At 40.6% G+C, this 14858-nt stretch overlaps 1 protein-coding gene across 5 annotated transcripts in view; it reads right to left on the bottom strand.

Moving 5' to 3' along the window:
• NOSTRIN (nitric oxide synthase trafficking) overlaps positions 1-14858 on the bottom strand; it is a 107268-nt gene that overhangs the window by 22518 nt on the left and 69892 nt on the right. For 4 of the 5 annotated variants that reach the window (XM_066279557.1, XM_066279559.1, XM_066279556.1 and 1 more), the window contains 5 exons: positions 14207-14290; positions 11356-11418; positions 11090-11171; positions 8108-8170; positions 5337-5435 (listed from right to left, as the gene is read on the bottom strand). In XM_066279557.1, coding sequence (XP_066135654.1) covers positions 5337-5435; positions 8108-8170; positions 11090-11171; positions 11356-11418; positions 14207-14290 — 391 coding nt within the window. The remainder of the gene's footprint in view (positions 1-5336; positions 5436-8107; positions 8171-11089; positions 11172-11355; positions 11419-14206; positions 14291-14858) is intronic. The other variant, XM_066279558.1, reaches the window with a different exon arrangement.

Below are 14858 nucleotides of genomic sequence, written 5' to 3' on the forward strand. Positions count from 1 at the left end.
TAAGGAATTTTTCTGAAAACTTTAGTAAAATTTGTCAAAGCTTGCATACTTTATCTTTCTTCTTTTCTTTCTCTTGGAACAAACATCTCATTCATTCATCAAACATTTATTGAGTGCCACAGTATGTCATGTACTAAGGCTTGGAAATAGAAAGTGGAACTAGACAGGCTCCTTCTCTAGTTAGGGACCCTCATTACTATCCCATTATTATCTTGTGTGATAGGTCCCAGGATAATATAAGTATTTAACCCTCTGAGTAGTACAAATGTTCATCTACGTTCTCATAAAAAGGTTAACAAAAAACTCACTACTCAAAGGGTTAAGTATATCACTGGGGCACAAGAGAGGCACCTAAACAAGCCTTGGAATTAAAAAGACATACAAGCCTCACCAGGCAGTGGCGCAGTGGATAGAGCATCGGACTGGGATGCGGAGGACTCAGGTTCGAGACCCTGAGGTCACCAGCTTGAGCGCAGGCTCTTCTGGTTTGAGCAAAGCTCACCAGCATAGACCCAAGGTCATTGGCTTGAGTAAGGGGTTACTCGGTCTGCTGAAGGCCCGTGGTCAAGGCACATATGAGAAAGTAATCAATGAATAACTAAGGTGTCGCAATGAAAAACTGATGATTGATGCTTCTCATCTCTCTCTGTTCCTGTCTGTCTGTCCCTATCTATCCCTCTCTCTGACTCTCTCTGTCTCTGTAAAAAAAAAAAAAAAAAGACCAAGCTGAGACTTGGCACATAATGCATGCTTACAGAAATAATCCTCATGTGAATAAACCGAAAATGTAGTGAGGTTAGGCCCTGGCCGGTTGGCTTAGCGGTAGAGCATCGCCCTGGTGTGCGGGGGACCTGGGTTCAATTCCCGGCCAGGGCACATAGGAGAAGCGCCCATTTGCTTCTCCACCCCCCCTCCTCCTTCCTCTCTGTCTCTCTCTTCCCCTCCCACAGCCAAGGCTCCATTGGAGCAAAGATGGCCCGGGCGCTGGGGATGGCTCCTTGGCCTCTGCACCAGGCGCTAGAGTGGCTCTGGTTGCGGCAGAGCGATGCCCCAGAGGAGGGTCAGAGCATCACCCCCTGGTGGGCAGAGCATCAACCCCTGGTGGGCATGCCGGGTGGATCCCGGTCGGGTGCATGCGGGAGTCTGTCTGACTGTCTCTCCCCGTTTCCAGCTTCAGAAAAATACAAAAAAAAAAAAAAAATGTAGTGAGGTTAGAGCACACAGTTTGAGGGAGAGAACAGCAAAAGATGATGCAGAAAATTAGGCCAGGATCAAGTCAGGGAGGTTCTTAAAGGCCACAAACAGGAATTTGTACTTTATTCTGAGGCCACTGAGAAGACTTTGAAAGCTTTTCAAAAGAGACTAGTATGCTCAGATTTAAGTTTCAGAAAAGTCAGCTTGGCTTGTATGTGGGAAGTAGAAAGAAGCAACATGAAAAGTCAAGAGACCAATTTGTCAGTGATAGGACACTAAGCAGTGATGATGGTGGCCTGGGGCAGATTCTTGGCAGTGGAGATAAATGCAAGTAGATAAATTCAGAAAGGATTTGGTTTAGGAGTTAGAATTGGAAGGACATGGGGAATAGTGATATTCAGAGATACAGAAAACACAAGAATAAATAAAACAGTGTGTCCATAAAGTCATGGTGCACTTTCGACTGGTCATAGGAAAGCAACAAAAGACGATAGAAATGTGAAATCTGCACCAAATAAAAGGAACACTCTCCCAGTTTCACACCTATTCAGTGCAGTTCGGTGTGGGCTCATGCACAGATTTTTAGGGCTCCTTAGGTAGCTATCCCGTATAGCCTCTACAGACTCGTCACTGACTGATGGCCTACCAGAACGGGGTTTCTCCACCAAACTGCTGGTTTCCTTCAACTGCTTATCCCACAGAGTAATGTTATTCCTATGTGGTGGCGCTTCGTTATAAACGCGCCGATATTCACATTGCACTTTAGTCACGGATGCGAATTCAGCGAGCCACAGAACACACTGAACTTTCCTCTGTACCATCCACATCTTGACTGGCATGGCCGTGGGCTGCTCCGCTGTATACACGGTGTTACATCATCATCTGCACATGCACACATGCTGCCACATCATCCTACAGAAACTGGGAGGGTTTTCCTTTTATTTGGTGCAGATTTCACATTTCTATCGTCTTTTGTTGCTTTCCTGTGACCGGTCAAAAGTGCACCACGACTTTACAGACACACTGTATTTTGGGCAGAGGGAAGTGGATACTGAGTTTGATGCGCCATAATACAGTTTACAGACTGGTATGAGCTGCAGATATATAAATATGGATATTGTCAGCATAGATATTCTAGTGGAAGCAATGAGAACATATTTATTGAGTTCCAGTTACTTCTTGAGAACCTGATATTGAGAGTGCTGAGTTGGACACCAGAGACACCATGCTGAATAAGACAGGATGAGGCCCAGAGAGAAACTGTCACAAACAGCAGTATATAAAAGTCAGGGAGATGAAGGGAAGTCAATAAAGAAATTTAAGAAAAAAATCACCGGAAAAGAAAAACAAAAGAGTAAAATGTTGTTGAAATTAAAAGAGACTGTTTCTGGAATGGGAAAGTCAGCAATGCCTAATGCTTCCTAGTGAAATAAGGTGAAATCTGGAAAGTACCTACTGGCTTTTGCAACAAGAAGGGCATGGTTTTGATGGCAAAGCTCTCTCAGTGGAATGGTGGGGAAGGCTGGCCGGGTGGTTTGAGTGGACAGGAGATGAGCTAGTGAAGATAGAGTGCAGACAACTCTTTCAATAAATCTTAGTGTAAAAAGTAATAATATCTGGATGCCTGACCAGGCGGTGGCGCAGTGGATAGAGCGTCGGACTGGGATGCAGAGGACCTAGGTTTGAGACCCTGAGGTCACCAACTTGAGCGCGGGCTCATCTGGTTTGAGCAAAGCTCACCAGCTTGGACCCAAGGTCGCTGGCTTGAGTAAGGGGTTACTCGGTCTGCTGAAGGCCCGCGGTCAAGGCACATGTGAGAGAGCAGTCAATGAACAACTAAGGTGTCACAATGAAAAACTAATGATTGATGCTTCTCATCTCTGTTCCTGTCTGTCTGTCCCTATCTATCCCTCTCTCTGACTCTCTCTCTCTGTCTCTGTTAAAAAAAGAAAAAGAAAAAATAATAATAATATCTGGAGAGAAACAGAAATAGGGCCATGGAAAGGTGTCTCCCTGACTCTCCCTACTATTCCCAAGATGGGGGGAGCTGGGAAAGCTGATGGGAAAGAACTGCCGGAGAGGAGCGTGTGCAGAATCCAGGGCAGAGGGGAATAATCAAGAGAAGCATCCCCGAGGGAGAGGGAAACAGAGCACATGCAGAACTGGCCTGTCCCATGGCACATGTGACTTTAGTAGGCAGGTGGCTGTGCTGACTTCTCTCTACTCAGGAGAGTAGGGTAGGAGGCAAGATAGTCTGCTGAGAGTAGGTGTGAGGATGGAGGTGCAAAGAGAGTGGAGGTTTAGTTCAGCTTCTGGTGAGAACAAGGACTGCTGAGCAGAGAAACAGGAAGAATTGCTGAGCACGGAGAAGCAGCTCAGCTCAGGCTGGTGATCACAGGCCCTTCTACATATATGTGAGATGAGAAAATGAACGTCGCCTTAGCTGTTTAGCTTTAGGACCCCCCCCCCAAAAAAAAAAAAAGCTAACAGATAAGACAATGGAGACAGCAGTAGGCGTCTGTGATGTAATGATAGCCAAGAAAGACTATGGTTACAAGACTAGCTGGAGGAGGGCGAGGACTGTAGACTTCAACCTCCCAGGGAAGTTTCTAATGAGGGGAGGAGAAAGAAATTCACCACTAGCTGCCTATACTTTTTATTTGGTTATTGCTTAACGTCAATAAAGAATAGCTTCTACTGTGGGCTTCGAATGCCTATAACAGGTCCTGGTCCTTAGCATTTAACATACTGTGGCTTTGCTTCCTTCGAAGCTGTCTCATTATTTAATACTTGTTATGATTATTTCAAATCATGAAGACTGACGTGTGAAGAAGTACAAACCTTGTAAAATCTTGCTAATAATGAATTTAAGTTTTTCAACTAATAGTTTCTTCAGATGAAATAATAGTGTTATTTGCGATGACAATTTTCTTCTTTTTTTAAGAATGTTTTGGGTTGTAGTGGGGCTACCTGCATTTTCCTAGGAGAACTCCATGTTTTGGGGAAGGTACTGATGATTTCAAAGCTTTCCAATCTCGGCACATGCCACAAGAGGCGTGTGAGATAATCTGCTGGGGTGCAGACAGAAAACATTTTATTTTCTGCTTGTACTCCAGTGTTATTTGTGTTCATTTCTGCTTAAAGCTACTCTTATTTAATATATGCATTGATACTGGTGTCCACATATGGACAGTGGTGGATTCTTAAGTGTCCTGGAGGATGAGTGAGAATTTTACAATCTGAGAAGACATCAGTATCCTGGGACATGTGGCCATTGATATGTGTCTGGGTCATGCAGATTTATAAATTTATTATCTAGTTTTAATTAGCTTAATACACACAAAATGCACACAGATCTCTTAAATAGGTTTCTGCCAAGAAGCTATAGTTTGACGTTAATACTAACAGTAGAATCCTAAGGAAGCCACAGGGCAATGTGGGAGCTGCTGTTTTCTCCTGTTCCTGGTCATGAGCACATCCTTGACCACATGGAAAGGCAAAAACTGAGATGTGCTAATGGGATCTGATGAGATGACCAAAAAATTTTAAATTATCAAGAGTACAATAAGAAATATGAATTCATATTTACTATGGTTAAGGCTGAACCTTGCCTCAAGCATGTTTGTGCCTGGAACAGTCACTTAATGATTATATAAAGATATGGGTCACTTAATGATTATATAAAGATATGAAGATTAGTTAACCATCTAAAAAATACTATTTCATCATTACCTCATCCTTAAACATTTCTACTTTTTTGCATTTTATAATGTTCATAACATATTGCTATAGTATATAAAGTACTATCTATTACATACAACATAGGTAAAGTACATTATATAATTAAGTGTCTATATATTTTTTTTACTTATTTGAAGGTATAAGCTGAAAGATGTTTAATTAAGAGGGTTTTCTACAAAAAAAAGGTGGATACCACTGGTCTAATTTGTCATCTGTCTCTAATATCTTTTAAAAATATATATGGACCAGAAATGATGTGGAATCCCTTCTATACTCTGCCACACTACAGCTCTGCAGAGACTCTGCACAGAGGGGACCAGCCCGTCCTCTCACTCATAGCTAAGGGCAGGGAGCCTGTCTGTCTCCAAACCTCATGCACCCAGCTGGCCATGGCACGTTACCTTCTGTTTCTCTCTGTCAGTCATGGTTTGCTTGGAGCTTTCTATAAGATGGAAAAGTGCTTCATGCTTCTTGGTACTCACCATTAGTTTCTTCTTGGCCTAGATTAAAAAAAATATACAGAAAAACAAACAATAAAACCCCCAAAATAACAACAAAAAGGCAGAAACTGATAGCGAAAGAATTACTCTTATGTTCTGGAACAAATCAATGTTCATGTACTAACGTGAATTATTGTGTATTCTTAGTTCTTCATTTCTGCCCTCACCTCAAAATCTGCCAAAAGTATCACAAAAGCTAATGTTTTGCACTGAGCACCACTGTATATTTTTTCATTAGAGTGGGAACATTCAAAAGGGTTATATATTTTGCTAAATCATCAAAGTTTTGCAAGCCTCCAAAACAATATTCTAGCTAGCGTGATGGAAGGAGATGGCTTTGCCATGAAAAAAGAATAATATAACAAACATGGAACACAGTCTGCATTATTCTTTTAAATCTACCTGGACCACAACTGAGGTTTTTTTAAAGACGCTTTCTTAAAACTTGCAACAATGGGGAAACTTTGCTATTTGATTACCAGAGCCGAGAGCTGGGCTCTGGCCGGCGTCTTGAACATGCCCTGCATTTGTGGGAAAGGTGTGGGCGTGGGGAGAGTTGGGAAGACAGAAACATTCACAGTCCCTCTAGTCTGTTGCTGCCGCAAACCTCAGAGTAGGTTATGGCACAGGCGATCATTTTCTATTCTCTACAGTTCCAATCAGGGAGGAGGTGACACTCCACAGACAAGATAAAGGGAATTCGATTTGAATTGAATTCAGCCTGTTTGAGAAACAGGGTTGGTCTACGGCCATACCACCCTGAATGCGCCCGATCTCGTCTGATCTCGGAAGCTAAGCAGGGTCGGGCCTGGTTAGTACTTGGATGAGAAACAGGGTTGATTGAAAGACTATATGGATTTCCACCTCAAAGTTGCAAGACCTATAAAACCAGATAATGAAGGAAAAAGCGCAGGGCTCTCAGAATCAAAGGCAAAGGTTTTTGAAAGTCTCTAAATATATGAAGCCTCTACGAAAGGGAATTCAAGGAGCAAGAGGCTGCTGGACCCGTTTCCTCCCCCTTCCACTGACACATGCCCACAGGTAAGTGGGAGTGTGAGGCGAGAGCTTTGGTCCTTGAAAGCTTCCCTGTGTCGCCAGGACAGACTGCACTTGGTTACCGACATGCTGAATCCCTTGAATTGTCACTGGGGAGCGCAAATTATTATAGCTCAAGAGTTTTTTGTTCTCTATTTTCTCTATCACTCTCCATAAAAAAATAAAATCATTTTTATTGGGAAAATTAGTTGGTGGAAACTGGGAAATAACAAAAGATGCTTTCTGTTCTTGAAAGCAATTACAGCTGCTGAGCATGTTTCTCTCTTTGGGGCCACAATAATTGGGTTTCCCATGAAAGCTGAATATTTAGAGAATGGGTTCTTAAAAACAAGTTCTATTTGAGAAAGCTTATAAAATGAAGAGCAAAACTAAAAACAAGTGACTGGATGCTGTTTATGAGACTTTTAAATAGGTATTGTAAATGTGATTCTCAGGAGCCTACTTTCTGGGTATAGAAACTCAGGTATCTCAAATATTTCTTGTTCACGTCTTTGATCTCAACTAGTCGTCAATTTCAGCAAGAGCTTCAGCAGCATGGCCCTGGCTGCCTGTTTCTGCCTGTTTCTGAGGGTGTCGCTGATAATTTACATATGGAGGTGGCTGTCTACTTGGGAAGGTTCTCTTTGGGGTCTGACACTTTGGCGATAAATAAGGAGAATTTCAACTTCTGGAACACAAGTTCTTTTACAGAGAGTCCTGAGGTTTTCTTGGCAGATTCTTTCTCTGGTCCTTTCTACTCAAAATGAATTCCTCCTAAATCGATTATCCTCAAGAAATCTTCTCTTATATTTCTGAGCTCCATCTACTCTTCTCTCTGCTTAAGAATCTATAATGAATGATATGCTCTAAATTCTCACACCAGGTCATCATTCCTCTCCTTAGAATTCACTCACTATTTCCTACACATAGGTTACCTATCAACTAAATGTAAAATTACTTGGAAACAAGAACTATGTCTAATACAGCGTGGTATACAAGAAGTGGACCGTACATACTTGTGGTATCAAACATACATGCATTTCCTTTTACATATTGCTACCCACCCCTCATGGTGCTCCTCTCACAGTGAGAAAGAGCTTACAAATGCCCTTACACAAATCACAAAACTGAGACTCAGATAGTATTTGCCACTTGCCCTAAGTTACAAATTATACAGTGAGGCAGTCAGTGTAGTGAAATGATTAAGAGTAGTGATCTTAGAGCCCAACAACTTGTAGAACTCCTTGGTTCAAGCATTAAGTAGCTTTGTGTCCTTAGGCAAACTATTTACCTCTCTGTATCTCAGTTTCCTCACCCATCTTTAAAATGGCTCACAGTGCAACATGACATACCACATTGGGTTGCTGTGATGATTGAATATTTAGTACATAGTTCTTGGTATATAATAACTGATATATAAGTGTTGGCTATAAATAACAACACTGGTTGAGCCCTGCCCTGCCCTTCCACTGGCTAAGTTTAAAGATATATCTATATAATAACTCAGGTGAGGGAGCATCCTTCTCCAGTTAGCACTTAGAAATACTAACACTAAAACACATTATCACAATTATGCAAAAACAAAAAACTTCAATCTTATAAACTGAGTTTACACAAAAGATATTTGTGTTACTCACTTTGATTTGTTGATTCCAGTTGCTAATGAAAAGATTTGCTGTCTTTTCAACTTCGTTATCAAGCTATTGAAGAGAAACAAAGAAAAACTTTTTTTTTGTTTTTGTCTTCTTTTGAGTCATAGTGCTGACCTATCAGTTGTAGCCCAATCACTATCACAATTCACAGAAATTTCAAAATCTTAAAGTGGACATATTTTCTGAGAAAAGTAGCCAGACTATCTTTCCCCCTGTCAGGAACCTCCTGACAGAATTGAGACTGAATGAATTTAGTCAAATAATTATTTCTAATAAATAGCTACCTGAAAACAGCATAAATGTGTTCACTGTGTGTGGAGGAAGTGGAGGAGCTGGCACACTTTAGTGTCACATCCAGTCCCATCACTTTCTCCTCAGTCTCATTCCACGCAGCCCAAACTCGACCGCCAAGAGAATGGGCATAAGTCCTAGTAGTGCTACTCTTAGTGTCTCCTCGCCTCTGAAGTATGTTTTCAACTTCAAAGAGATTTAATTCTTAATCATAGTTAACTTTTTTTTTCTACTTTAAACAGCCAATGAGACAGTAGTAGTAATAATGAAACTGTTTCGAGGCAACCCACCAAAGAGGTCAAACTTGTTAGACTTTTTTCAAACTTTTTTCCTGGAGCACTGGCCTTTCCCCCATTCCCACAAATCAGCCATCATTCAACCACTTGGAGACTTAGCAATATGTACTTTTATTTTCTCCAATTGATTAAATTTGGACTATGTGCTTTACTGTAATAAATACAATACAAATAACTTTATGCTTTATGCCATTTTTTTCTCTATGCATGTGGCTGAAGTGTGGAATGAGTTGGTTTTTTTTTTTAATTCTAATCTTTTATCTTTTGTGTGAGAGTGGGAGGGGAGGTGGAGGTGCAGCAGGGAGGGGCCACACTGAAAGGATGATTACAAACTGGAACAGCATTGGGAGGCTCATTGCATTAATTATTTAAGGCACTGTGATGATAATCATAGCACTGTGATTAGTGTATGGTAAGTGCTAAGGAAATGCTAGTAAGGATCATATTTTAATGTGGTATAAAATATTTATAAATTAATAAAATATAGATTTGTGTTTGGATTTTATTAAGTTGGTTTGCAAAGGTAGATCATTATATTGATTTCTACTCATTACTGTAATTTCCCCATCATCCTATCCCTCAGTAGACCATTCATTCTCGTAAAAACACATGCATGTTCACACATACATCAATTCCATTTCCTGACTGAGTCTAATGAGTTTGAATAATATCATTTTTCTTCCCTCAAGGTTTTTACAAATCCCCTCATTCTGCTGACTTACTACCTTTTAGCCCTGCTTTGTCTGGCTGAGATCACTTGAAACTCTCATTAGCCTCTACCCCTTCCCTTCTCAAGGATCCACTACTACTATTGATTGCTTCAGAATTTCTTCCTTTTTTCTTCTTTCTTAAGTGAGAAATGGGGAGGCAGAGAGACAGACTCCTGCATGTATCCCTACCAGGATCCACCTGGCAAGCCCCCTAGTGGGCAAAACTCTGCCTATCTGGGGCAGTTGCTCTGCTGCTTGGCAACCAAGCTATTTTAGCACCTGAGGCAAGGTCATGGAGATATCTTCAGAGCCCATGGCCAACTCGCTCCAATGGAGCCATGGCTACAGGAAGGGAAGAGAGGGAGAGGGATTGAGAGAGAAGAGAGAAGGGGGGGTGGAGAAGCAGATGGTCACTTCTCCTCTGTGCCCTGACCAGGAGACATTCACACGCCTGGGACATTTACACGCCAGGCCGATGCTCACTGAGCCAGCCAGGGCCCAGAACTTCTTACTTGCACTTGGTCCTGACATAGTGACAATGACCTACACCTATCAGAACTAAGAAACTTTTATTAAACACCTCTTATGTTGCCTGAAAATAAATTTGAAAGTGATTAACAAATGTATGACACACAAATAAAAAGAAAAATGAAGCTGTTTGGGCAGGTAAGGTTCACAAAGAGTCTAGAGAATTTGCTATACAGAAGGTGCTCCTGAAAGAATTGTTTAGTGATTTTTCTTCAATTTGCAGGCTGTTGGAGGATTTACACCTATTGTTGCCTTTATCTAATCCCAAGCTCATAAGCATAGAGCAGCATTTCTTTTTTAAAAGTGTGCTTACAATTGTCTTATTTATAAAAAATATATATCTATTCATTGAAAAATAATGGAAGTACAAAGAAGTATAAAAATGAAATAAAAATAACTCTAATTCCACTATCTAGAGATAATTCATATTAGCCTCAGGGGGTTCTTTCTTTGCATATATACATATATTTATTTTATAAAATTGAGGTCATATTGATAATTTTTTTATTCTGCTTTTTTACTTAACACTATATAATGCCTGAATAGGCACTGGTGCAGTGTATAGGGTGTCTGTTGGGGATACTGAGGACCCAGGTTCAAAATCCTGAGGTCGCTAGCTTGAGCATGGGATCATAGACATGACCCCATGGTCGCTGGCTTGAGCAAAGGGTCACTGGCTCAGCTGGAGCCTCTCAGTCAAGGTACATTTGAGAAAGCAATCAATGAACAACTAAAGTGCCTTAACTATGAGTGGATGTTTTTAATCTCTCTCCCTTCATGTCTGTCTATCCCTGTCTCTGTCTTTCTTTCTCTTGCTAAAAACACCAGCATATAGTAAAAAAATAAAAACTCATGTCATTAAATTCTTCTATAAGGTCTTTAATGGTTGCCTAGTATTTCATTACTTGAATTTATCATAACTTAATTTTGAATGATGAAGTCATTTCTAGTTTTTCAGTATTACAAAAAATATTTAAACAAACATCTTTATACATAATTTTTGAGTGAGTGTGTGTGTGTGTGTGTGTCTGTATGTGTGACAGATTTCTGAAACCTAGCATCATTTTTAGAGCACTTTTTATTTGTTGAGCCAAAGATAGAATTCTTGCTCGAACACGGGAGAAAGAAAGATTGTGACTCACCGATTTCCTCTTCTTATCATGTACACTCAGGACTTGATGAGTTGGTTTTATTGCTTCTAACTCAATTGCTTTGCCAAGTTTCCTGGAAATAGAATGTAAGAGATACAGAAATATAGTATTAGGATTTATATCTACTCTCCAAATTATTTTCTGGGGAAATAAAATGGTGTGTTATGGCAAGTTTGAAGTGGAGTATGGTAGCACATCCACATTAAATATTTACCACTCCCTTTGGGGTTGGAGCAAGGCTGGGAGGGAGCACTCACTGGTGCAGGTCTGCTGCAGACTTCATGCCCTCCGAGACCCAGGCCCAGGCACTGATGACATAGCTGCGGACAAAAACATGGGGCACAAGTTAGCATCATTTTCCCAGGAAGTCTGACTTATTGCATTCAGCAATTGCATTCATATCCCTAATCTTATTTCAATTTCTCCATGCGACTGAATGCTGTCAACATATCTATCTGCACTATAATTACAGAAACTGCTATTTTCCAGTCAGTTTTACCGTGATTTTCATTTTCTATTTCATGTCTGTAGAAAATCAGTGAAATCAAGTAGCCAAGGCTGAGAAAGCACTTAGAACAGCCAGGACACAGTATGCTGGGGGCAGAGGGCCCTTAAAGACCATCTTTTCAGGCTCCTCATTTCATGAATAATAAACTGAGGCTCAGAGAAATTCAATGACAGAGGATTCCAGAGCCCTGATCATGTCCTGCATGCTGTGCTCAGGTTGGGGTTCAGATTCTGTTCCCTGTGGCTTTTAGGACAACAGTTCAGATATTTTGTGGTCTTGTGAACAGTATCTCAGTCTAACAAAAGGATGACAACACCCTGTGCTTAGCAGTCAAGAGGGAGGACTAGGTAGTGTGGTACTAACTGCAGCCTTCAAAAGTCAGGACAATAAGGCCAAGTACATCAGTAACGTCGGGTACAGAGGCCTGCGTGGACCTTGATGGGGGGGGAGGTGGCTGCCCTTCCTGAAATCAGGATGGTGTAGAGATTTTGACTCCAGATGACTCAGGTTGCACCCTGTAATCAGTCAGATAATGGAAAAACTAGGTCAAAGGATGCCAGATTTACTGCATAGCCAAAGCCAGGCACTAAACCAGGCACAAGAGAGCACCTACTGTATTCTCCCAATTATAGGAAATTCCAGAAAAGACAAAATGACCCTATATAACGACAGCAAGCAGATCAGTAGTTGCTTGGTACTAAGTTGTGGGAAGGACTGCAAACAGTCATGAGGAATCTTCTGCGTGATGCAAATGTCTGTGTTGATTTTGCTGGTGGCTGCACAGTGTATACGTATTCAGAACTGACCAAACCATATGCTTCAAATGGGTGATTATTGCCTGTAAATTAAACCTCGACAGAGTTGATTTTTTTTAAAAAAAGGAAGCTAGGCACACTTTGGGGAAGAGAAGGAGCTGGGCAACAGAGCAGGAAGCCGAGGGTACTCGCCTCAGAGTCTGTGTCTGAATTCATCCCTTTGTTTCTGTGTGATCTTGGAGGGGGTCACTTGATTTCCCAGACTCTCACTTAATAGGACTTTTAAAATAGAAATAATTTGGATTATTTATACCAGTACCTAACACAGATTTGGGTACAGATAAAAGCACAATTAATGTATATTATTGGGCCAATCATGGCTAACCAAACATTCTGGACATGCTGCTCTCTGGGAGTACCATGGGGTGTACCTGGGATGCAACGTAATAAGGCATACACCCTCTTTAGGAGGGAATTAGAATCAAAATCATAATGAACACTCATGGGGCACTTCTTGTATTGTCTTATGTAATAGTCACAACAATTATGTAAGATAGGTTTTATTTCCATTTTAAATTGATACTGATAGGTAAGATAAATTTTTCTAACTCACTTACCTGGTAAGTGGTAGAAGTTGAACATAAACCCTGGAAGTCTAAATAAAGTCTATCTCTGCTCAACCACTGTGCTATACAGACTCCTTTGTAGTCCACTAAAATATTCTAAAAATCAAGCTAAAAGTCGAACAATTTCAAAGTCAATATATGCTTTACAGATGATGCCCAAGAAAGAATAAGGATATGAGCTCCCAAAGCCTTCCCTTTTTTCTTTTCTTCTCATTCACCATCAAAAGAGGCTATTACACCCTTGCCGGATGACTCAGTGGATAGAGCATGATCACAGCACACTGAGGTCACAGGTTTGATCCCTAATCAAGGCACTTCCGAGAAGTAATCAATGAGTGCCCAACTAAAAATAGGACAACGAGTTGATGCTTCTCTCTCTCTCCCTTCCCCCTGACCCTCTTTCTCAAATTAATGGAAAAACTTTAAAAAAAAAATGAGGCTTTGCAATGACATTGTCAGTTTACACTGACATCTGCAAGCATTATTCAAGAATCTTCATAACAAATTATAACTAATGGACCATTTTTAGAATACCAATATCTTTCTTCCTCCCTCCCAAGGGAATCAATTTCATTCTGAAATGTATCGAGGAAGATGTGAACCAACATTTTTTCAGCACTCAATGTAAAATCTAATCTCTTTCCATACATTTCTCATTTAATACACCTCCTCATACACAGATATGTACACAAAATGGAGAATATAAGATTACATCATCTAACAGTGGAAGAAATCAAGGTACAGAGAGGCCAGTTTATTAGTTGAAGGCCAGAGAGTTGAAATAAAACAGGACTCACACTTTTTGACTCCAAAACATTCCAACTTAATAACACTGCTTTCCAAGTTAACTATCAACTCTGAGACCTATTATATATATATATATATATATATATATATATATATATGGACTTAGGTGTCAGAAAGACATGGGATGAACCCCACTCTGCAACTCACTGGGGCAAGTGTCTTAAACTCTCCAAGACTCGAGACTTGTCTGCAAAAAGGACAATAACAAGACTTCTCAAGAGTTTTGAGGATTAAGTGAAAGTTTCTATAAAATCATTTAGCACAATGGGCATCAGAGTAAGTGCCCAAGAACTAGAAGACACACTTGGTATTTATGTTCCTGCCACCTTTATAATAGGAAACTGGAATTGAACAAATGTCACTTTTTAGTATTTTTAAGAATTATTTTACCTTACCTCTTCCATGTACTTACTTTTTCTTTGTGTTCTGTAATGCTTTGCTCAGCTTAATTGCCAGCTTCTGAAGTCCTTTGGCATAGTTAAACTCCAAGTTTGCCCTGTTAGCAAAGGGACTGTTAGAATGCACTGGCCAGAAATCAAGCAATCCCCCTCTACCCTACCCCCTACATACACAAAGAAGAGAGCTCAGGCTGACAGTATAGTGCCTACATAAAGAAGAGATGATTTGTTTTGTTTACTATAAAGTTCCTCTTATCCTTAGACATAATCATTAAGGCTATTCCAGAAGATCCCACAAAGGGAGAGCATTTTCTTACTTGACCTTCTTGTACACTAATGTCATGGGTTGCATTTCATCTTTCCCCAACTCCTAAAGATGTTGAAGTCCTAAACCCTGGAGCCTGACAATGTGACCTTATTTGGAAACGGGAACTTTGCAGACAATCAAATTAAGATAAGGTCATCAGGGTGGGTCCAACCTCAATATGGCAATGTCTCTATTAAAAGGGGAAATTTTGAACATGGAGACAGACACAGACACCGGGAGAACACCATGTGAAGATGAAGACAGAGATCAGGGCAATGCATCTATCTAAAAGCCAGGGAATGCTGGAGATTGTTAGCAAACCACCAGAAGCCAGGAGAGAAGCATCATCAGATTCTCCC

Source organism: Saccopteryx bilineata, chromosome 5 (assembly GCF_036850765.1).
Source record: "Saccopteryx bilineata isolate mSacBil1 chromosome 5, mSacBil1_pri_phased_curated, whole genome shotgun sequence".
In the NCBI taxonomy this organism is placed as follows: Eukaryota; Metazoa; Chordata; class Mammalia; order Chiroptera; family Emballonuridae; genus Saccopteryx; species Saccopteryx bilineata.